The 24,087-nt window shown below is 37.9% G+C and overlaps 1 protein-coding gene across 2 annotated transcripts; it reads left to right on the top strand.

Moving 5' to 3' along the window:
* The first annotated feature begins 5,456 nt into the window (after nt 1-5,456).
* tamo (PUB and ZnF_RBZ domain-containing protein tamozhennic) lies at nt 5,457-22,505 on the top strand. Of its 2 annotated transcripts, none has more exons than XM_065226712.1 (7): nt 5,457-6,438; nt 15,433-15,511; nt 15,580-15,700; nt 15,773-15,952; nt 16,016-16,103; nt 16,169-16,249; nt 20,137-22,505. In XM_065226712.1, the coding sequence occupies exons 1-7, from the start codon at nt 6,312-6,314 to the stop codon at nt 22,188-22,190; spliced, it is 2,730 nt and encodes a 909-aa protein (XP_065082784.1). In that variant the 5' UTR covers nt 5,457-6,311; the 3' UTR covers nt 22,191-22,505. The 2 variants fall into 2 exon arrangements, with proteins under 2 accessions (XP_065082784.1, XP_065082785.1); XM_065226713.1 differs by lacking the exon at nt 5,457-6,438 and adding an exon at nt 15,116-15,214.
* Nucleotides 22,506-24,087: the final 1,582 nt, after the last annotated feature.

Here is a 24,087-nt window from a genome sequence, read left to right as displayed (position 1 = left end):
GCTTTTTACACTCAAAATTTATTTACACTTATACCACCTTTTACCATTTATACCAAACATACCCAAGATGCATATATTGAAAGGTATGTACACTTCTGTTGGTGCTTATGTATAGAGTGTATTTAGGAAAGATGTGAAAATCTTATTTATTTTTTAGATTATATGCTTGTTTTGAATTCTTCTTCTTCTTCTTCGAATTTAAACTTATTGCTTATTGCATATAAGCTTATTGCATGCTCTGAGCTTATGTCGTTTTCGTTTTTGCGGTGCAGCACTGGTGTAGTGTAAGCAGGAATAAGCACGAGTCTTTGGCAGCTCAGATCACTTCCTACCCACAGATTTCATCAATGCTTCCTGCAAAAGCAAAGGGTAAGTAAAATGCTAATTGTGGAGTGAGACGATCACATAAAAGAAAAACTGTATTTATGATTGTTTTGCTAATTCTAGTACGATTATCATAATTCCGTACACTTTGATATTCAAAAACACAATTAGAATAAGACATATCCAAAGTTTAACGATAGGAAATATTATCATCAGCGAGTATTTATTTGCATCATGTTCCAATGTATTGTTCTGCAAACAATTAACACTCTAAGACTTCATTTACCCCCGTTGCGATAAAAGAGAAAGAAGTGCCGAAGCTGACATTCCCCCTAATTAAAAAATATCCAATCTTTCATTCATGCTGAATTCTCAAAACTATATTCAATACACATGCAGATCGCTCTACCTATAGGATTAGAAAATATCTTGGGTTGTGAGAGGATATGTCGAAGGAATGGCAGGGAAACTCTCTTTACTCCAATGGCATTTCTCATGGCCGTGTGCGTTTGTGTTAAAAAGCAAAACATCTTCCGTCTTTCACTTTTTATGCGTAAAAACCGTCGTCCAGAAAAAGTGAAATCATAATGCATTTCGTCGTAGAAAAAAATCGTTCCATTCACGACGGATGACCCCATTGTTTACGATTTATGAGAGGGAATGCGAATACGAGCTTATCAGTCATGTAGCATATAGTAACATGCCGTCTCTTTTGTTCTTTCAGTCCTCCTGGTAGCAGTTAGTGGGACACTACACTCGATATATATATAGGCTACTCAGTGGCGCCTTGTTGCTAGTTTTCCCAGACTTTTCGATTCGTTGCGTGTGTAATAATATTTTTTGCATTCCTTTGCTTAACGCCTTTGATGTTTTGATCGAATAATTCAATGAAATAATTAAATAAATGTTGTCATGTTTCTTTTACATGTAACATTTGAATGCTCATCAGCGCTGCCATTTATACAGATTTATCTGTATTATACAGATTTTTTAATCTTAATACAGACCCGATACAGAATACAGATTTATCACAGATTTTTAAATTACAATACAGATTTATACAGATATAAAAATCTTGAGAAAAAAAAATCTATATCAAAATAAGTTATCAAGCAGTTCTCACTAATATCAATACATGTTATAATTTTGATATTCTTCGCATATCATTTAGCTCTCATTTTTGTTCTGTTAGCCATCAACTCCATCAAAATGAAATCAATTTGAGTTATCAAGAATAATGAAAACAACATAATTCTTCAGAGTTGGTTGGAAATGCTAACATGAAGCTTTAGTGTGATGATTTATTAGCTAGAGAATGATCTTTAGAAGAATGTAGGTGGATAGTTCCGTTAGAGTACGGCAGTATGAAAATTGAATAGAAGTTGAAAATGAGCGAAGGGCCATTAAAGCGACAGTTTTCAAGATGACGCACATTTTTGCCTAGCCCGTACGATGTACGCGGGGACTTGAAGTATGTCTCCAAGTCCTCTGAAAATCGTTAACTTCGCGTATGAAGTAACATAAAAAACACTTTGAACATAATTCTTGTTTTCATTTTGTTCTCACCCTCTGCTCGGGAACCTATCAAATTTCCATCGACAATTATTCATGTTATGGTGTTTTTGACAGCATTCACAACCAGAGGACCAACCGCTTTCGGATGCATATGGAGCTGGTAGTAAACGATTTGAGATTGTATGGGGATTTACAGTATTAATTGAATATTTCCAATTTCCAATACAAAATGGTACAAATACAAGTACTCGTAAACATTTTACTTGCATTGAAAATGTATTTCGTAAGAAATTGCGGATTTTCTGATATTCTCCATACTGCAAAAATGATTTTACTAGCACTGGCGGGACAACATCTCTCGACTTTTCGGTGTAACTACCACACAAATGATGTAATTAATTGTATTCATCTATATTAAAAATATCAAATAGTTATAAACTCGTGCAGTTTTTTGCATTTAAAACTGCTTATCAGGAAGATAATGAATAGAAACTAAAATCTCCATACATTTTCAAACGGCTTCATATCACTCTTATAAATAAGTACGGACGATATCACAAATGGCGCAATTATATCCCGTATGGTTAGTACGATAGCCCGAATAGGTGGTTAAGCACTTTTTATGGTTATTTTGTATGCACTGTATTTGTAAAACAACAAAACATGATTAATTAAGAAAAAAATCGTCAATACAGAAAATACAGATTTTTTAATAGAGTGGATACAGATTTTTTATAAAACCACCTGGCAGCTCTGATGCTCATCAGTACATAGTGGCTTTAGCATTTTTGAATCCAAGGTTAGTTGTGTACTAGGATTTAATATTTTTCTTTCAATCTGGCATTGCTGGTACTAGTATAATGGACAACCAGAATCGTACAGTACTATCCTAATATTTTGATCGTGTGAATCAAATGAAAACTTTACCGTTTTATTAAAGTACGTTAAATTATTTTTTTACTAAAGATTGCTAGTATTGAAAAGCCAAACGCAACGGATTATAATTATATTATGCATGGACAGCTTATTTGACACATGATCTTTATTAACATATTTGTATAGCTTTAGCACAGACAAACAGACATAACACATTGAGTATTTCTCACTGTAAAACATCGTCGTTAAAACATTACCGCCATCTGTTGAGTACACTGTGGTGGGCACTACGCTGAACAGATGGCGGTAGTGTTTAAACGTCAGACGCAAGGGGATTGACTATGCGCGCCACTAGTGGCGGTACTACCAACTACGATGCTTTTAAATTGTCCGTTAAATGCTTGTTCGATGAACAACTTGCGAGTGTTATGTCTGTTTGTCTGTGGCTTTAGCTTATTAGTGGACATAAAACCACAGACAAACAGACATAACACATTGTATATTTCTCACTGTAAAACATCGTCGCTAAAACATTACCGCCATCTGTTGAGTACACTGTGATGGGTAGTACGCTGAACAGATGGCGGTAGTGTGTAAACGTCAAACGCAAGGGAATTGACTATGCGCGCCACAGGTGGCGGTACTACCAACTACGATACTTTTAAATTGACCGTTAAATGCTTGTTCGATGAACAACTTGCGAGTGTTATGTCTGTTTGTCTGTGATAAAACATTTGTTTCATGCGAAATTAATGGAACGCACCCTAATTACACGCAACAGAACAACGGCTCTCTAAACAAATCTTTACACTTTTAACATTGAAATCAGTGGTTATGTAAGGAAATTGGTTTAGTTTTGTTGCTATTGATTCGTGGAGCTTTGCTTATTTCTGAGACAAATATTGCATTTTTTTAATGTGCTATGAAACTTTCAGAAATTTTGGTTGCAAAATAAGAAAGTTATTTAATTTTTTGAGTTTGTGGTTGAAGCAAAATAAACCGTTTAGAATTGTCTCCGAAAAAAGTGCACACACAATAACAGTTGTAACTTTTTAATCATCGTTTTCAGAGAAGATTATTGTGTACATAGTGCAATTTTTTGACGATCTGGAAGGTTTTATACCAAATTACAATGGAGTGAACACACTTCTCTCAGAAAAAAATGTGCACACTATTGCAGGCCTCCGCTGTTCGGTAAATTTTTAAACTACGGTTTGTTTAGTAAAAGTTTAAAAATCAGTGAAAAATTCAAAAAATAATCAATTTATACGGAACATATACATATATACAGACTTCGTTTAGTTAACCCCATTTAATAATAAAAAATAAAAATAAAACTTGTCAATTTGACTGATTACTCACCTGTAACGGAAATTTGAATATTTTACGACTTATTTAGATGTTCAAAAATTCAGTAAAATTCTACCGGTCTCATATATAAAATCAGCGGTTGCAAGAAAATTAGTGGATCATTGATGCTTTTGATTTGGGTCTTACCTATTTTTGCAGGTGAATGAGATGTAATTCAAAATATTGTGCAGCTTCTTTCATGTTTTATAGTTTTATAATCTGTAACTTGAACAAAGAACATACCGAATTAATAAAACATAGTAAAATGTACCATTTTGCACTTGTAATGGGAATGTGTTATGGTCAAAATCTAGTGGTGAAAATTATCTCAGAAATTCATAAAAATATAATTTGAAAAATATTTTCCATGAAAATTGAGAAAAGTTGCAAAGAAAAACCTTAAGAACCATTTTCTAAGTAATCAATTTTTTTCAATATTTTTTCGAAGGATAAGTGTGACAGTTTTTAACCCTAGTTGTCATCTAATTGGCCCTATTTTGAATTTCAGATTTTTTCATTCATTATATTGTTTATTTCGCTACAATGTTAGAGCACAAAACTGGAGCAATAGTTTTAAAACTGACACACTTACCCTACTTGAAGATTTCTTATCTTTCACTGGTGAAAACTTCAGGATGGATTCTCTTATTTTTTTGTGTTAAGATCAAAAATCTAACTAATTGAAAATTTGAATATAAAACATTATTTTTACAATGCCACCCACAAGGCAAAATTGCAAAGCAAGTGACGAATGTAAAAATCCGTAAACTTGTGGGCAAAGCTTCTAAAAAAAAAAATCTGAGACTCCTCTTTGGCACAAACCTGCAGACAGATCTTTTGAACCATATCATTTTGTCCGCGCACGGACTTTAAACTTTTACGTTGCGTTTTCATTGTTGTGTAGTTGAATTGAACAAAAAATACACCAATTGTTTGTTTGTACACCTTGACCGAACCTTATTATTATTATCATACAGAGTCTGAACAGTAAGTAGCATAGTTGTACATACATACATAGTTGTTACACAAACACATTTGCAATCACCTTAATTAAAAACGAGACATTTCACCAACATCCCATCAAATATGTTTTTAATTGGTTCAAACAAATTGTGATACTAATAGTAATTTTAATGTATAAGTGAAACAGATGAATAAAACAATTGATTTTCGTTTCGTGTAGCTGTCCATTTCTATAAAAATTAGTTTGTTTACATTTGTCAGTTTCACCCTTTTTAAACATTGGTACTGAATTGTGAATTTTCTATAGTGTAACCATTGTAGGGCCCCTTGAAAACGCATTTTAAAACGCATAATTTGATTTCTCAGCCGCGTCAAAAATGAAAAATGACAACAATGTTAGCTGTCATCCATCGCAAATAAAAAAACTGTAAATGGTGGATATTTTGCAAGCTTACTGCTAGTTCTGCGCAAAAAATAAAAAAAAGTCCAGTTTGGAAACATTGGAAAAAATATTCCGACTTGAGTGCGAATGGTTGAAAACTCAAATTCGAAACACCGTAACAAAATACGGACCGTACGCGAAGACAAATCGATGGAACGGGAACGAAGAAAATTCTGAAGTAAAATTTGTTACGATCGTGATCCGATCGGATTGATTCCTGTGATGTAAATTTTTTTTCCTCCTTGCTTGTTGGGACATATCGAATCGAGAACGAATCTGGCTGTCTGTTGTTTCGGGAAAAGATTACAAAAAATAGAGAGGAGGTACTTATGCAGATCTTTTAATAGAATATCTCATCGTGCCATTTTGCTCTACCAGAATCGGAGATTCAACGAAAAGAGTTATGATATTTATAGCTGACAGCACGAGTGAATGTGGAATTATTTGGGCTAAGTAGTGAGAAGGGTGCCTAATAAGTGTTTTGAGGCTGAGATTGAATCGCTATCGGAATGTGCTGATGGCTAGAAATTGGGAAATTTTGTAAAAAAAAAAACACTTGGGGAAGTGAAGGTTCTTTGGATTGCGGCGTATTGAGCAAGCGGAATGTGAAATAACGTAATTAATTTCTAGGGCACGTCAATATAAAGTGTTATTTTGAATGTGCCATCGAAATTGCAAAAGAATCCGGTTAAGTGCTGATATTTATTTTCTTTTATTGACCTTGCGTGATCGTCGATATCTACAGTGAATCATATTATGAGTTTGGTGAAAGCAAGGTAGAAGATGATAAACGAAGTTATTTATTGATAAGGCATTCAACGAACGACAATCTCTCACAACAATGGCACCTGTGAACGACCAGAATGAGGCTTTAAACACCCTCTGGAATGAGATTGTGAACGTGCACTGGAAGTTCCTAGATGCGGATGAGTCTATGGAGAAGATCGAGCTGAGGAGGTGCTTGGAAGGTAAGTGTGTATGCAACTACAGATCAAGCTGTGATTCTCCATTACTTTTGCATAGGGATATATATATGCTTTTGTAAACAATGATTCAAACGTCAATTTTTCGAAACTCTTAGCACTCCCAAGCGAACTAACAGCACCATTAGAAAGGGTAATGTTTCCCCAACAAGATGGGGTTGTTAGTTCACCTGGGAGTGCTAAGAGTTTCGATAAATTGACGTTTTATCTTTGTTTACAAATGCAGATACGTCCTGTTGAAAAAGTAATCAAGATTTGAGTAGTGAAGAGGACCTGGTACCTATAGAATTCATTGTCGATGCCGGTGTCTTATGAAAAAAGGAATAAATGGAAATATTAGTATGACACAAATCATGAGAGACCGGGGTGACCTTTTCTCACAATTGTTGCACCATAATCATGAAGCGGTTTACTCGGTTTACTCATTTAACTTAATCGTTGCGCGATAATGACGATGACTCACATGGGGAATACGACAGTCAAGCAACAAAGAGACTAGAATATACACTAGTGGAAATTAATATAAGGACACTTTGAAAAGCAGCCCAATTTTAAGAATCTGATGAATTCTGTTTGGAATCTACATGATCATGCTGCTATATAAAGCTAAGAAAGAATCAATTGCATCATGTACGTAGGAGAAATAAATGGAAATGTGATTTCTCCTCGGGAAAAAATATATGGGAAATTTATTTCCCAAGCATTATTTAACATGTCAAACATATTATTGCACCAAAATAATCGAAGAGTTAGTTCAAATAATAAATTAAACTTGATTTTTGCAGATGTATGCGTTGTTCAGCAGAAAAATCAAGTTTAATGATTATTTGAACTAAATAATTGGTGGCACAATGATTTTTGACATACTGAATTTTGCATCGAAAATGACCAATTTTCCGAACATTTTTGAATGTCCTCCGTATCTTTATTTCCTAAGGAGAAAAACATATTTCCGTTTATTTCTCCTCCGTACACGCTGCAATTACTTCTTTCTTAGGCTCATATTGTAGCATGATAATGTGGCTTTCAAACAAACTGTTTTTTAGAAATCCTCTGATTCTTAAAATTGGGAGGAGCAATGCTTTTTGAAGTGTCCTTATATTAAATTCGTCCAGTGTATATCGTCGTAATCGTAATCGAGTATAAGAGTAATCGTAGAGCTGTTTTGCATGCGTGTGAAGAGGTTCGCTGCGCTCTTCTATAGTCATCCGGGTTGGAAAAATTGCATTCACTGTCCACATGTGTAACTTTGTTGCTGTCTATGTCTGGTGCAGTTATTACCGACACTGGATATATCAACTTTCAACTACCGTAATGTGCTTGGGCTACACCGAACAAGATCTGTGTTTCACGCGGATATGATCTTCCATAGGTGGTGGAAAGTAGGACAAAATTGCCGATGTAACGATAATTGAGTTTCAACCAAAAACTCATTTTTACCATCATCTCTTGACAAAAAATGGAAATAATATGAATATTATAGTTCAGCATTTCTCAATCCACGTTACGCGGGTAACTATTTTGAGTTGATCTGAATTTAAAATCACGTTGGGATAATCACAATAATTGTGTCAGCTCAAATATTGAGCTTAACTTTCTACAACCCGATGTCGAGTCAGGACCATTTTGGCATTTCAATACCATTATGGGCTTTGTTGGCATTCTATTTTTCAATTGTAGAGCATTGAGTTATTCAGGGCCTTTTTTAAAATTTCAGCCTGCGTGCATTTTTCTACTTCGTCTGCGAAATAAGCGTGTAGGCAGAGAAAACAAAATACAATTCGGCAGAAGGGATTTGTACCTAAATTATCTTGCAACCGTTGCTAGAAGCCAGCATTTCTCATGACTTTTATTTTTGATTCGATTTACGTGCAAAATAATAATTGATTGCATCGCAATATTTTGCACATTTCTTGGTGCCATTAATCAACCCACTAAGATCAATAAATTAATAGAGTTAGAATATTGTTTTTGATTTCAGAAACTAGTTGAATTTGAGAAGCACACGAAACATAAAAGTGATTGAATTTCTGTTCGATTACAATACTCTCAAATTTAATCTAGTAAGAATTAGAGACGTTGATAGAGAGGCGTAAATAAAATTTCTGTCAAAATAACAGCACGGTTTTTAAGGGATCTTTTGGCAATGTCACTGCCGCTGGCAACCATGTTTCTTCGAGTGGCTTCAAATGGCTTTCATACAGTACCGCAATGCTGTCGAAAAAAATTGAATGTTCGACCGGACCGGAACTGAATAAAAATGAAGTGCGCGGCAACATTTTGCAAAAATAAAGCGAAGACGAGAGAAGACAGTCGCTCCAGTACAGTATAACCAACAATACGAAACTAATGATTTTAAATTGGCTCACTATACTTGACTAGCCTATTAGTTCCAAGCAAATCGATTAACGTATCCCATTCTAGTATAAATTCCAGTACTACACTTTGTTTGTTTTGATTCGCTATGAAAGTTTGACAGATAAAATAAGGGGTTCGTAGATTTTCCTATGTTTCGAGGGGTGTCTCGATTAGCTTGGGACCGAAGCTGAGCTCGTTTCTTCGGGACCTCCTGGTCTTAGAGTTATTTCTATGGTATGACTCTTGTCATATTTTACTGTTTTGCTTGCAGCGCAATCATTTTTATTACCATAAAACTAATTGATTGATTGATTGATTTATCTTTATTTAGGAGGCTTTCAGCCTGAGGCTGGTTCGCCTCCAATCACCATAACACTAAATAAAACGTTCTGTTGGCGATAGTTACCGCGATTGGTCGTGCATTCACTGCAAGCAGCAATTTTGAAAATTTCCGAAAAGCGTAACGTTAATTTGAAATTGCTTCTTATCACCAATAAATAACAGATATCAAATATTTCGTGAAAATAGTTAAACCCTTTTTCCTTCATTGAGAACAATACTCCTTTATGGTGTATTGGGCAAAAATTAATGGTTATTTACTTTGCTCGTTTGGTTCAGCATTTGACGGTTCGTTTGGTTCTTCTTGCTTCAGTCTATGCGTGTCTCTATTCAACGTCTCTGCTTTTGATCTCCTATTGAATTATCACACTGTAAACCATGAAAAAGCAGCCTGCCGGTGAGTTTTTGCTTGTTTGCAAGTAAGGAATATTTATCATACAAAAAAAAAATAAAGCACCAGCTGATTTTTCCCCGAGCCTTTACAAAAGAATACTATCAAGCGTTTTCATCATACAAACATAGCTAGGATTTTCTATACTACATGTTTCGCAAATTTTCGTTCGAGTGTTATGACGTCGTGACCATACTCTCCCGGAATGTTTACCTTTTTCCCTCTACCAACACATACATGATGGCTAGATCTCTATAGAGATTAGTGACGTTTAACACACGCACACTAGCGGGAGCAACGCCGTGTAAAGTTTTTTATTATATTCCTCTGGCTAACCTAAAAAATGTATGAAAGTAGATCTGTCAAAATGAAATATCACTTCAAATCATCAAAAATGTTTCTTCTTACATGGCGTATTTCCAACTTTCAACTTTATGATGAATCTGGTTGTTACGCCTTGCACAAGAACCAACAATCAATACGAAACTAACGATTTTAAATTGGCTCACCACTTTAGTAGCCTATTGGTCCCAAGCAAACGATTAACGTACCCTATTCTAGTTGAAATTCTATTACTACACTATGTTTGTTTTGATTCGCTATGAAAGTTTGACAGATAACATCAGGGGTGTGAGTGAAATAGCTTGGGACTGCTTGGGACCGTTGTTCTGGTACTGAGTGAGCCAAAAATAATAATGATTTTCTTCGGGACCCAGTGGTCTTAGAGTTACCTCTATGCTTCCACGGCGTATCACCAGTGTTGGCAGTTCAAAGGGTGGAAGATCTGGGGGGTAACAACATGTATGAAATTATCAGGGCGTATGATGTTTTCTTCTCAATTTCACGACAAAGAAAACTTTTTTTGAGTTTTTAGTGATGCATGATGATAGATTACACTATTATCTATATGTCAAGCTTATAAAATCAACCAGAAAATGGAAAGTCGTGAAATAGGATTAATTTTTAGGTCAACAAAATTCAGAAGCGATTTTCTCGATATGGTCATTTTGGAATTACGCCCTTTTCAAATGTTAATCTAGATTTTAAACATTTCTCGCGTCACTTTTCAAATAGACCAATTTAACAAATGTAAACAAATCGAGTTAAGCGATACAAACTATTGCTCTTCTATCATTGTATGTGATACAAAAACATCCATCCAAATTTACTTTCATTTATTCCAGATAATCATAGGTAAAAAATTGTCCAATGTACAGTTTGAAATGATGGGTACATGTTTGTTACTTCGGTCATTCGGACTGCCTAACATGATTGGTGCTCATTTTCTAAAGGCGGGGCCAACCTAAAGTTAGGTACTCTACTCTGAAATCTGTGAAAGGGAATCTAGTATCATGTAGACAAAACGTCCAATGTAACACTCATTGATTATGTCATTAAGAAAAATCGTCCAATGTAACATGTCCGATGTACAACTTGACTAGTCAAAACGTCCTATGTGTTTTTTTTTTCTATATTGTACCATGAAATTCAAAGTAAAATTGTGGTTTTACCGTTTTTAATGAATTTTCAACGTTATTATTCACTGACTACATTAAAAATGGCATTGCAAAATGTATTGTTTCTAAACAGTTAAAATAATAATCTGTCGAACTTCAACTTCGATTTTCTCAAAATGGTGGATAATGTTGCATAGGTCTATTTGAAAAGTGACGTGAGATTTTTACTTCTAACACCAGCAAAGCTACTTGTTGTTCCAGACCTATGAAGAGGAGACAACTGACTTCTTACTCTTTATCTCTATCTCTATCTTACGCACTTCAAATCGGCCAATCACGAGATGGTTCGCGTTTGACAGAAAAGTGGTTCGTTTTCGCCCCCGTATTGTCTCTCTTATGGGGCCTCCCTTAGCTCAGTCGGTAAGGGCGCAGCTACAAAGCAAGACCATGCTGGAGGTGGCTGGGTTCGATTCCCGGTCCGGTCTAGGAATTTCGGGTTGGAAAATTTCTCGACTTCCCTGGGCATAGAAGTATGATTGGACTTGCCACACAATTATACCAATGCAAAAATGGTACAGGCATCGAAAGCTCTCAATTAATAACTGTGGAAGTGCATCTAACTAAGTTGAGAGCACGCAATAAGCTAATATGCGATATGCAATAAGCTTGAAATGCGAAGAAGAAGAAAGAATATTGTCTCCTCTTCTCTTAGTTCTAGACCTTGTATGATTGATATCGGATCGCAGCCACTCTTGCCTACACGGTAAGAAAAAAGTACCCAAAATTGAGTTCCTTTCACTCAATACGTGGCTTCCGTGGGGCTAGATAAGATTAAGTTAAAGAAGAAAACTCAGTTTTGAGTAATCCTGATCATGAATCCACGTTGACCAAGTTGACAAAAAAATAATAAAACGGAGCAGACTGGAACCGAACCATGGACGTTGAAATTACGGGGCCCGTGTGTTGACCACTCGTCTATCAACGCTTGTGGAAATGAAATGGTTAAAGGCGCATAAGAGCAATAATTTAAATAAACTTATATTTGAGTTCATTTATTATTACTCAATAGTTGAGTAAATTTTAACCAACGCCGCTGTTCTGATTCACTCAACGGCGGACCTCAAATGATAGAACCCAACGTTGAGTTTTTTTTAAACTTAATTTTGAGTATTTTTTTCTTGCCGTGTAGTTGCTATATCAAGAACAACATGTGAAAAGGGCATTCAAGCTTTTTGTAAACAAACCTTCTTATGCCCTTTTCTCGCCACCCATATAACATCAAAGTAAACCAATAACATTAGCGGATAGGGAAAGCTTTCCCCTTCCCGATGATGTTGTTGGTTTGCGTGGGTGACCCTCGGTTGGCGAGAAAAAGGCATATAAAGGTTTGTTTACAAAAATCTTATATGCCCTTTTCACATGTGGCTCTTGATATATTTATAGCCAAGCGACTATAGAGATTGCTAAAGTGTATTGTGTCAGTGATTTGTTTTCATCGGGAGAAATTTCCGCTATGAAGTTATTTTTTTCCTGATGAAAACATTTTGCGTATACTTCCGCACGGTAGTGATCATCAAAATTTCGATTGCCAGTGGGTTCAACTCGTCAGAATCCGTTAACGTCGCGTATGATCTAAGTTCCAATCCGCGATAGGCGATACAGTATCGTCAGTGGAAGAGCTTCCGCCGGTGGAGGAATATAACTTCCTCTCTAATCTCATCGTCGACAGCGCACTTCAAGCTCAAACACGACCGGTGCCGCGATCGTCAATTCGTAAGAAAATACCATCGCTCTGGTGGGATCAACAATGCACGGAGGTTTACCGTAAAAAGTCCGACGCGTTTAAACTTTTCCGGAAACGCGGAACACGCGAGCATTTCGACGCATACACATCTCTTGAACGCGAACTTAAGAGCCTCATCAAGGCCAAAAAACGGGGTTACTGGCGGCAGTTTGTAGACGGATTGTCGCGCGAAACGTCTATGAATACGCTTTGGAGTACGGCGCGAAGAATGCGTAACCGGTCTACTAACAACGAAAGCGAGGAATACTCGGATCAATTGATTCTTAAATTCGCGCGAAAAGTGTGTCCGGATTCCGTGCCGTCGCAGTTGATTCCTCGCGAAACCGCGAATTCGGTAGACGAAATCAGTCAGCCTTTTTCAATGGTCGAACTTTCACTCGCTCTCCTTTCGTGTGGCAATTCTGCCCCGGGATCTGATAGAATCAAGTTCAACTTGCTGAAAAACCTCCCAGACGTCGCTAAGAGGCGCATGTTCAATGAGGTACAGAGAGAGGTGGCGCAGATCGTGAAATAGGGTTGTATTAGTAAACCAAAAAATCAACGTAAACGCAAGTAGTGACGTCACTACTTGCGTGTACTTGCGTGTATCGTACAGTGGTTGTGTGAGTGATTGCTTCACCTCGGTAATCCAGCTCATTGGCGCATGTTGAATTTGTTCAATCAGTTCTTGGAGCTCAATATTGTTCCCGACGATTGGAGACGAGTGAGGGTGATAGCCATTAAAAAACCTGATAAACCCGCATCGGATCACCATTCGTATCGGCCCATCGTGATGCTGTCGTGTATTCGGAAATTGATGGAGAAAATGATGGTAAGGGAACGAACGACTGTCTCGCGTTGCTTTCCTCGGAAATTCAGTTAGCTTTTGCTAAGAAAGAGCAAATGGCTTCTGTGTTCTTGGATATCAAATGGGCTTTTGATTCAGTATCCGTTGAAGTTCTTTCAGAGAAACTCCACGTTAGTGGATTGTCTCCATTAATGAATAATTTTTTGTACAATTTGCTGTCAGAAAAACATATGAGCTTTTCTCATGGAAACTCTACAGTTTTTCGATTTAGCTACATGGGTCTCCCCCAAGGCCCCTTTTGTACAATTTCTACGTTGTCTTAGTGACAATTGCACGTTGAGACAACTTGCAGATGACGGCGTGTTGTCTATCACAGGGCCAAAAGAGGTTTACCTGCAAGGACCCTTACAGGATACCTTGGACAATTGTAAATCGTTTTTTCGATGCCCTAATAAAAAATAACCATAAACGAACGGTAACCCAAATGATTGAACAATTCCACAAATGGTTTGGATGATACCCCGAACACGTCGTTAAGCAAATTAACCATAACATTTTTATTAGGGTGTCAACCCGCATAAACGCGAACCATAAATTGACCTTACCTAAAATGGTTAAAAATTGTTTATAATCCCTGCTAAACTTTAACTGAAATGGTTATGGAACTTTACATGAACGTTTAATGATAAAGTTTCAACCTTATGTATTATGGTTTTTTGGAACTGGACCTTACAAATAATGGGTTGTTAAGAACCATTACCATTCCAAATTCTTGTTTTCTCCATACATTTTCAGAAAGAGAACTATATAAGAACGTTTTTACTTATGATTTGAGAACATTAATGGTAATGGTTATGGTAGTCAGTAAGGTCCATTAATGGTTTTGTATTATCGCTCAACTTTACGTGGAATATATCGTGAATTGGTAATCAGTAAATTACAGGCAACCAATTCGCGATATATTCCACATAAAGTTGATCGATGTTACAAAACCATTCGTGGACCTTACTGACTACCATAACCATTACCATTAAAGTTCTCAAACCATAAGTTAAAAGGTTCTAATATAGTTCTCTTTCCGAAAATGTATGGAGAAAACAAGAATTTGGAACGGTAATGGTTCTTAACAACCCATTATTTGTTAGGTCCAGTTCCAAAAAACCATAATACATAAGGTTGAAACTTTATCATTAAACGTTCATGTAAAGTTCCATAACCATTTCAGTTAAAGTTTAGCAGGGATTATAAACAATTTTTAACCATTTTAGGTAAGGTCAATTTATGGTTCGCGTTTATGCGGGAATACAATAACAAAATTTAACACCTATTTTTTTTTTTAAAGATTGAAGAGATCGATTTTTTCGATATTTTCGTGCACAAAGAATCCTCGAAAGAATAGATCCGAAAAATCGTAAATCGGGATAAAAAAAAGATCGATTCAAGATCGCTCAATCCTAATACCCTTGCCGCGGGTGTAAAGAACTTTCATGTCAGGGAGCTAAAGATTGGAAACTTTTAAATTTTGTAATTTAAACTTATTTATACTCACAGTTATAACATTCATACACATTGTAACCTAAAAACTGAATTCAAACCTAAATACCACAGTGAAGTTATCACAGAAAGTAAGTTGTAGATATAATTATATTCTTACACTATTTCTAACCCCAAAAGTATAAAGCTGGGTTTGGACTAGTTGGAGGGTTAAGGGGAAGAGCGGTTGGTGTGTTTCCACGGTCCAATGATTTCGCTTTCCAAACTGGCCACCTGGTTTGTTGACAGCTCCTCATTTGCACCAATGGCAAAACCAATTTTCAATTTCTATGTTTTCATATCATTGCAGATCTTATCCTCCAGTACTTATGCAATATGCCACACAATCAAAAATTCTTTCTTCCTCCAACGGCGCAGGTACTCAAAAAGTAAGGTTGACCGCATACATTATCGACTAGAAAATTTAATTTGATTTGTTCGCTTTGTTTTTAAATAGTTCAATCGCTAAATTGGAAGACTTTTCCGCATACAAAGCAGCTATCGGATTTGAAGCAATCAGCCAGTACGCGAATAACCTTTTCACGAAACCATGGCGGAAGGAGTACAAAGTGATCAAGGTACGAACGAAAATAAGCATTATTATTCTCACGCAACTTCAGAGGCTTTCATTGAGATATTAATATTTTCAGATGTACTCTGGATTCTACCAGCACGAAATTGCGGCCAATTTGATAGGAGCGGAAGTGCTTTTCGAACAGATGGGCTACCGAACGATGCCAAATCAAACGTTGGTTCTCGAGGGGCCCATCTGTCCCGATCGGGTTACCAACGTTTCCAAGGATGCCATTACGGCCAACGTAGAGTGTCAGGTAAAATAACGTTATTTGAAGCGCGGTTTACATTTGAACAGCCGTTTTTATTTTTATTTGCAGATTATGAAAGAAATCTATCGCGATCTGACTGAAATGTCCCTGCCGGTTAACTGGAGTGATATCTACTGTTTTCGGGAATGCAATACAAGTATGAAAGAAGCACTTCACTCGTCGGCTTGATATTTTTTTTCATAACAATGTATGTTTTTACAGTGAACGTGATGCAATCGGTACAGCTGATGGCTGCGCTGATTCAAGAGAAGCACCAGAAAACCCAACAAGCTAGGCGAAAAGGTATTTACGATACGTTGTTTAGTGATTTTAGTCCATACTACTCATACGATAACATTTGAATGATGCAAACCGTAGTTCATTAATCCGATCATACATACATAGGATCAACATCTTTAATATACCTGTACTGTTATATATTAAGATGTTCTATTCTATTTAGTACGGCTTACTTACGTTTCGTAGCGTATAATAAATCCATAAAACTCGTATTCCATTTAGCTCTACTATTTATTTCATAACTCTGTATCTTGCGCTTTATTAACTGTTAGCACCTCTTTTGTTCAGATTTGTGTTTAATAAATAACAACCCTTTCGGTGAATTATTTTCCTTTGCCTATTCGTCGTATTTAGTTAACTGTTGTCATCATCAACCACCAATCATCTTCTTTCCCCGTGTATCCTGATTCCTCTAACAACTATAATTTCTTTAGTATGTAGGTGTAGCTTTCGACTTTTAGCTCCCTAGTAATCCTTGTAGTCAGTGCGCAAAACAGCCAGGTTCAATGAGTGATTTTCATATGAATATGATCAGCCATCCGCCTATCTTTCATTGCCTCGTGAGAGTATGAATGATTGGGAATTAAACGAGTTACTGACAGTAGCTCAGTCATCAAGTTTATTATTTCGTGATGTTATTTACCCAAACATTGTTTTGAATTATTGAGCGAACATTTTGTATGGAAAAATGCCTCAAATACGTGTGAGCGAAGGCAAGCGGTATGAGTCGCATGTTCGTGAGTGACTGAATGTTTTTGTTAGATCTTTCATTGCCTCGCCCTTTACCGCTTGGTACAATCGGTCTGGATAGAGCAATTAATTGAATAGTGTCACCCCGCATCGTGCTCTCTTGCCGTGCGGATTTATTTGCTTTTTGCTGAAGGAAGTGTTACAACTACCTAAAGCTACAACAAATTTAAACAGCACTTTACCTCAATATACCTGTACATATTCTACCTTGTTCATCTCTTATTCCTCCTCGATCCATGTTTGGACCCTACCCGAGGTAATCCTGCTTGGATATCGATTTGGAAATTTCCTCTTGAATCCTTTAGATTCTTATAGTAATTGGAAGTCGATTTGGATAATAGTTTGTTTTACTGCCGTCATGGCGCCTAAGCGCAAAAGAAAAGGGCAATCTCTTGATACCCCTTCTGATGAAATTAATTTGAGCAATCAATTTGATTTGCTCACGGTTTATGAGAATGATCCATCATCCAGGAAAATTCTATTAAACGTTCCCGGATTAATGCCAAGAAGGAAAAGATTTCCCCTATTGTGATAACCACTTCCGATTTCCATGCTCTTCGCTCGGAACTTTTGAACTTCGTGAAATTTAAGTTTTTATTGCAAATTGGTCGTTGGGGTGAATGTCGTGTACAGGGTTGCCTTCCATTCATTTTGACTAAAAAAATGTTTTAGAAAATTATGGAATAATAAGATATTATGGTGGTATTTTGTATGCGTAAGGAACAAGAAAAGATTTTAAAGTTTGTGTTTGACACATAAAACCTGCAAATTTAGCTTTGACAGAGCCACAATGAGCGATTTTCTGATCGCCTCTTCGCGAAGAGTGAAGAGCGAAGAGTGGGTGAGATAAATAACAAAATCGCTTATTGCCACTCTCATGCAGCATCATTGGCTGGTATTATGTGTCAAACACAAACTCCACAATCTTTTCTTGTTGCTTACACAAACAAAATATTATAATAATATCTTATTATTCCATAATTTCATAAAACATTTTTATAGCCAAAATGAATGGAAGGAACCCTGGTCGTGTATTGGCTGAAACCTTGGACGGATTCAAACGTCTTCTCAAGTATCTTACTGAAAAGCAGCACCAATTTTTTACTTACGACACCAAAACTGTTTGTATGTTTAAGGTTGTCATAAAAGCCCAGTGGTGAATCCCTGGATCAGATCAAAGATGAACTGGCAAAATTACTTTGAGTTGTGCCAGTCCAAGTAATCAAAGTGAAAATGAAATCCCGTCCTGGCGATTCGCGCAACGGGATTTCTAATAATTTTTATTTAGTTCACTTCAAGTCTAGTGAACTAAACAACCTTAAGGCCTTGGAAAAAGCTAGCCTTATACTCCATGTCCGAGTGAAGTGGGAACACCTCACCCAGTGCCGTAAGTGCCAGGGATGGGGTCACGGAACAGCTAAATGCATGAATTGTGGTGATTCCTCTCACGCAAAGGACGACTGTCCTGTGAAGGAAGATCCTAAGAAATTTAAATGTTCAAATTGTGGTGAAAACCACAAATCCAATTTTTGGAAATGTAAGACTCGCAAAGCGATCCTTCAATCTCGTTCTATCTCCTATCTGATAACAATGTTCATCGAGTAAATGGAGCTATCTATGCTGATATTACAGCGGGTAGAAATCAAAATACTAGCCAACACAATTCTAACGGAAATTTTGATACTTTTGACTTAGGAAGCATTACCAACAATCAATACGAAACTAACGATTTTAAATTGGCTCACTACTTGACTAGCCTATTGGTCCCAAGCAAATCGACTAACGTACCTCATAATAGTATAAATTCCAGTACTACACTATTAGCGAATTCGTTTATTATTCAGTTCCAACCTGGATCGGGTATCAAGATTTGGTCTGCTTGTTTTCTGACAAACGTCAGTTTGATCGTTTGCATTTAAAACCCAGCTCAGGTTGAGGTTCGCACTGACAAAAAGTTCGGTTTCTTCTTCTTCTTCTTCTTCTTCTTCTTCTTTCCTTTATTTAACGTCGGTCTCTGTTCCGCAATCTAGTGCCTATCACCGACGGACATCGATTGCCATCCATTGACGGCAATCGAATGTGCAGGAAGGCAGCTTCCACACCTGCGTAGGATATCGCACCCATTCAAACACACATATGGGCCGGGACCAACGGCTTTACTTCCCTTCCGAAGGAAGACGTGACCAGAGATTTTTATGCCTCAGAAAAATCCCACCGACCTCGGCTGGGATTGAACCCAGACGCATTGGGGTGAGAAAGCAGTCACGCTTATCACTACACCACCGGCGCCAGCAAGTTCGGTTTCGCACTGGGTAGGAACTGGTTCCAACCCCGATAATAAACGTATTCGCTATGAAAGTTTGACAGATGAAATGAGGGGTTAGTTATGTTTCGAGGGGTGAATCGATTAGCTTGGAACCGAAGATAGTACCAGAGCTGAGCCAAAAAGTTGAGCTCGTTTCTTCGTGACCTTCTGGTCTTAGAGTTACCTCTATGGCATTACTACAAAGTATTTTTTTCTGTAGCTTTGTCTCAGACGTCATGTCGATCAGAAATGTCGTTTCCAAGCTACAATTTTTTGAAAATTTTCTAGGGCACAATTTTAAACATTTTACAAGATCGAAACTGGCCGAATTTTAGCAAAAATGTGACACATAACAAACAATTACACGAAGTTCCATACAAATCGGAGAAGGTCGATTCAAAACTTCAATTTGCCTGGAACTGCTGCTTATACTCAATATAATTTTTTTCCATATGGAACAATAAGACCACCTTTAAGTTGAACATGAAAACCTTCCTATAATCGAAGACAACATATCGAGTCTTGATTTGATGTCTTCGCTATAATCGTCAATTCAAAAAACAGCAAAAAGAAACCACTTGGCAAGTACTTGTACTTATTGTTTTGTCCGTCACTGTGTATTACTTTGCCAAATTAGCATTGCACCAAATTTCGTACACATCTTTCTCATCTTGTAGAATTTCCTACTTCATGCTTCATCCTGGTTTAGTATTCCTCTGCATGCAATTTCAAAAAGCCTCATTTAAGTTAGAGACACATTTCGCCAGTGAATCTAGTCGAATCGAACGTATAGGTTGTTTTGTTTCTTTTCTCTTCTTTTCAACCGCTACCCTAGAATCGTATGGCAGTACGCTAGCGCCAGCAGTTAGCTCTTGCAACTCTTGCAATCCGTATCAGTTTCATCCACATATGCAACACCAACAGCAGCAGCAGCAGCAACCGCTGGCTCCTCAGCCACCTCCTTTGGCAGTCCACTCACAGCAAGCTCCTTCGATGCCCTTCTGTGGTCCTCAATCCTTATACAATACCGGTCCCTGTAGTATGCATAATCAACCTCCAAGCCTGGCTTACGGTTATCATCATCATAATAGTTACCAAAGCTACCTACCGAATTCTCCATCCCAACCCCATGCTCCTCACCCATCGAATCAATCCTCTGTGATCCCACCCCACCCACCGCCTCCCCTCGGAGTGATACCCCATTCTAAATCGTTGGACCATTATCAAGATCCTGCCGCAGCCATGTACAATCTGACCGCTTGCATGCAACGGCATTCGATTGATCAGGCCTTTGATTATGCCGCAGTGTCGTCGGCATCGCATTACGGCGGACCGATGGGAATGGGTCCTCCGACAGGAGTCTACGACGCTGTTGACAGCTGCAACATGCCGTATAACAACCATCCCTATAACGTTTCCGGAAACCGGTTTCCATTACCCTACAATCTCTCCACAAACATAGGACCATGTATCAACGGAATACCAGGAAAGCCAAACGGAAATGAACCATTTTATCAACCCAGTATTAATGGTTACCAGCAGATGCCGCCGTATTACCACCATCGAAGCAGCAGTAACGGTCAAATATATGGTCAGCAAGCGCAATCCCATAGACATGCTGCAGACATCTATATGAATCACAGCTTTGATCACGCCGGTTCGCAAACTCCTACATCTATCTTGAGCAAAAAGAAGACTTCCTACGATGATTACGATGTTCCTGCGATACGTCATGGTGGAGACGCCAAAAATCTTGGGGATCTTATCTACATTGACACTCGGGAAGAAACGATGAAAGAACGAAAGAAATCCGATCGATGCATTAAGGGTACCGATTTGCTGATGGACTACGAATGTGATATGCTTCCCGAATCGCTGGCCGAACGAAATCAACTTCAACAGCATCAGCAGCAGCAACAGCAGCAACAGCAGCATCAGCATCGTAATCCCTACTTACAACATCAGACATCCCGAAACTCACGGCAGTCCGATTTCGATAGCTATGAAGAAGAACAGCTGCAATCCGGAGCTAATGTGCGCGCTACGAACGTGACCAAGCGTATATCGAGTAAAAATCAGGACGGTATTGGCTCGTACGAGCAATGGAACTACGTGTTCAAAAATTTGGAGAAACAGGGATACACCAAGGATTTGGGCGAAAGAGGAGATTTTCTAGTGGACGTAGACGGAGAAGAGTACCCCGAAGGAAACACCAGCAGGGGCAGTACAATGAAACGCAGCAGCAACGATAAACTGAAAGCGATGAAGGCTAAATCTGCGGACAAGGTTGATGGGATACGTATCTTATCGGCCAAGCAAAGCCCATCAACCAAGCACGATCGGGACAACGAAAGAAACGAAATTGCTGCACGAACTGCTCAAAAGCCCATCTCAGTACAAAAAATTGCAAAACCTTCCAGCAATACCCAGACAGACAATAGCCAGAAGGCCAATCACACAACCAATCCAAGCAGCAGCAGCAGTGTTAACTACGGAGGAACAATCAGCAGACGAAACTCCATCCCTCGCAAGGTTTCGACCTCTACTAAAGAGAATGGCACTTTAGTGAACGCTTCGGCTAATAACAGTGTATCTGGCGGCGGAATCCTGGTCAATCACAACAACTCAAGCTATACGTCGTCTTCTGCTTCGGGTAAAAAGAAAACTACCAGTTTCGACACGGCAGCAGCCACCATCATCAATCCAGAGGACGATCGACGCGCCAGCAATGGCTGTACGGGTCGCAGCGAATGGAATTGTGAATTTTGCACTTTTTTGAATCCCGACACAAAGCGCATTTGTGAAATGTGCGCCAAGAGTCGGGACTTTAATTTGAACAACGGCGGAACAACGACGGCGACCAGCAATGGGACAGCGACCTGTGTCTAATAGAACAATATTGTGATCAAACCTGAGAAAGAACCGACAATGTAATGGTTATCATTTGCCGACAGAGGAAAATTAATAATTCGACCATCTTACAGGTCACCTAACTAGTCAGAAATCAAGAAATATATGAAACTTATTAAATATATATTAAAATTGTTATACATTACACTATTTTTAGATTACCTAAGACAGAAGAATCTAATGTCTAACATTTGTAGCAATTTCTAAAACTAACTAAAATGTAAGCTCATGTTTCCCAAATTATGAAAATTTTAATAAAATAACTTTTCTTTGTTTGCTGTTGACAAATGAAAACGTAACTGCGTTCAAAAAATTCCGAAATCCCTTTCCTTAGCTCGTTTTGTGACTGCTTCTTTCCATCATCCTCGATTTCGTTCCACGCTCTCCAAATCTGGGGCCTCCTTATGGAAGTCGAAACGAAGCGTTTTTTGTATGAACGCTAGTATCAAAACAAAAAGTCTTTTCGACTTGCGACTTGCGCTCCCCTCTTCGGAGGGTGTGGCTTATACAATCCGAGCGTCTGTTATCTATCATAAGGGCTGCTCAAAGCAGTGGCTGATCATGGTCGCTGGTCGTGACCATGTTACAGTCGTTATAAATCAATGGAGACGCATGGTAGTCCTAGGATAGGAATATTGAGCGAAAACCCAACACTTGATAACTTAAAAAATATCGATTTTTTGGACCACCCTTACATAAAAATAGTCACCCTAATGAAAAAAAAAAATAAATACGGGTTTAATTTTTTTCTTAACGATAAAGAACAAAACTACAAATTTTTAAATTCTGAGAACCGATTTTAACCATTTTAATCATGTTAACAAACTTTTGATTGTTCGATTGTTCAAAATCTCATGGACAAGGACGGGATCGAAATAGATCAGACCATGGCGGATGATCAATGAAAGAAAAAGGAAGATCCAGGAGCGGTGTTTGTTGGGAGCTGTCTTAGTTGATGGGCAACGAAGATCCCAAGATGATCACGATGGTGTGAATCCAGCAGGCTTATAGTGATACCGAGAGATGCCGAACTGTTGCATTTGATGCATCTCTTTCCGAGGGCTGGCAACGAGTAGCGGTTTTCCTTAATCAAGATCCAAGAAACTTTTCTGAACTCGGGAGCTTCAAGGTTTATTCGGGTGAGATCCTTCCTTTTTATTTATTTAGTTCGCAACATTATGTTCCGTATAAATTTCACTAATACAGTACTAAGAAAACAAATTGAGTAACTCGGCTAGCTTAGCGGCTGCTGCGTTTGCTTACTGTGCATAAGATCGTGCGTTTATTATCAAATTCCTCAAAAAAGCTATCATATGCTTTTAATACGATGGCCTCTCGTTGGGTAAGTACTACAACAACATTTCCTGACCTATCCCTAGTTACGGTAAATATGGGCACACAAAAGGAAAAGTTCGCGAGTCATTGTGAGTTTTAGCGAGCTTTTCCTGTAGATTGATTAGAGACCCGTTTTTTTCAGTTTTTACACAAGGAAAGATAGAACTAGGGTTCCTTCCTCTTTTTCCTTTCTCCTAAGGGCTTTTATTCATTTTTTTTCTTTTCAGAAAGCGAGTAATGGCGCTATAACCATAATCCATATAGGGCTAAGACAAGAGCTAGTGCTCATGTCCCAACTACTCGAGGAAAATGGAGCATCATTTAACTTTTTTAGATTAGATGCTCCCAACGACCAATCATTTATAACAACGGAATGTACGGTACGAGAGATGTCCACGTTTCATCCATTTATTGGCCTTTGAAGCATCGTGTTTAAATCTTTGATTTAAACAGGCCCGATGTTTCTGAATCATCTTGCCCCTTAAATGCTGCACAGTAGGCCTGACCGTTTTGATATATTTTGCGCATCTCTGATGTACAA

This window comes from Ochlerotatus camptorhynchus, unplaced genomic scaffold (assembly GCF_037179485.1).
Source record: "Ochlerotatus camptorhynchus isolate MF236.1 unplaced genomic scaffold, CSIRO-AGI_Acam_v1.1 ptg000258l, whole genome shotgun sequence".
NCBI lineage: Eukaryota > Metazoa > Arthropoda > Insecta > Diptera > Culicidae > Ochlerotatus > Ochlerotatus camptorhynchus.
This window is presented reverse-complemented; position numbering and strand designations above follow the sequence as displayed.

Excerpts from the sequence above, each read along its gene's own strand:
- tamo (XM_065226712.1), top strand. The coding sequence starts at position 6,312 with ATGGCACCTGTGAACGACCAGAATGAGGCTTTAAACACCCTCTGGAAT. Across the intron at positions 6,439-15,432 it reads GCTGAGGAGGTGCTTGGAAG|ATCTTATCCTCCAGTACTTA; the intron begins GTAAGTGTGTAT and ends ATATCATTGCAG. Across the intron at positions 16,104-16,168 it reads TTTTCGGGAATGCAATACAA|TGAACGTGATGCAATCGGTA; the intron begins GTATGAAAGAAG and ends ATGTTTTTACAG.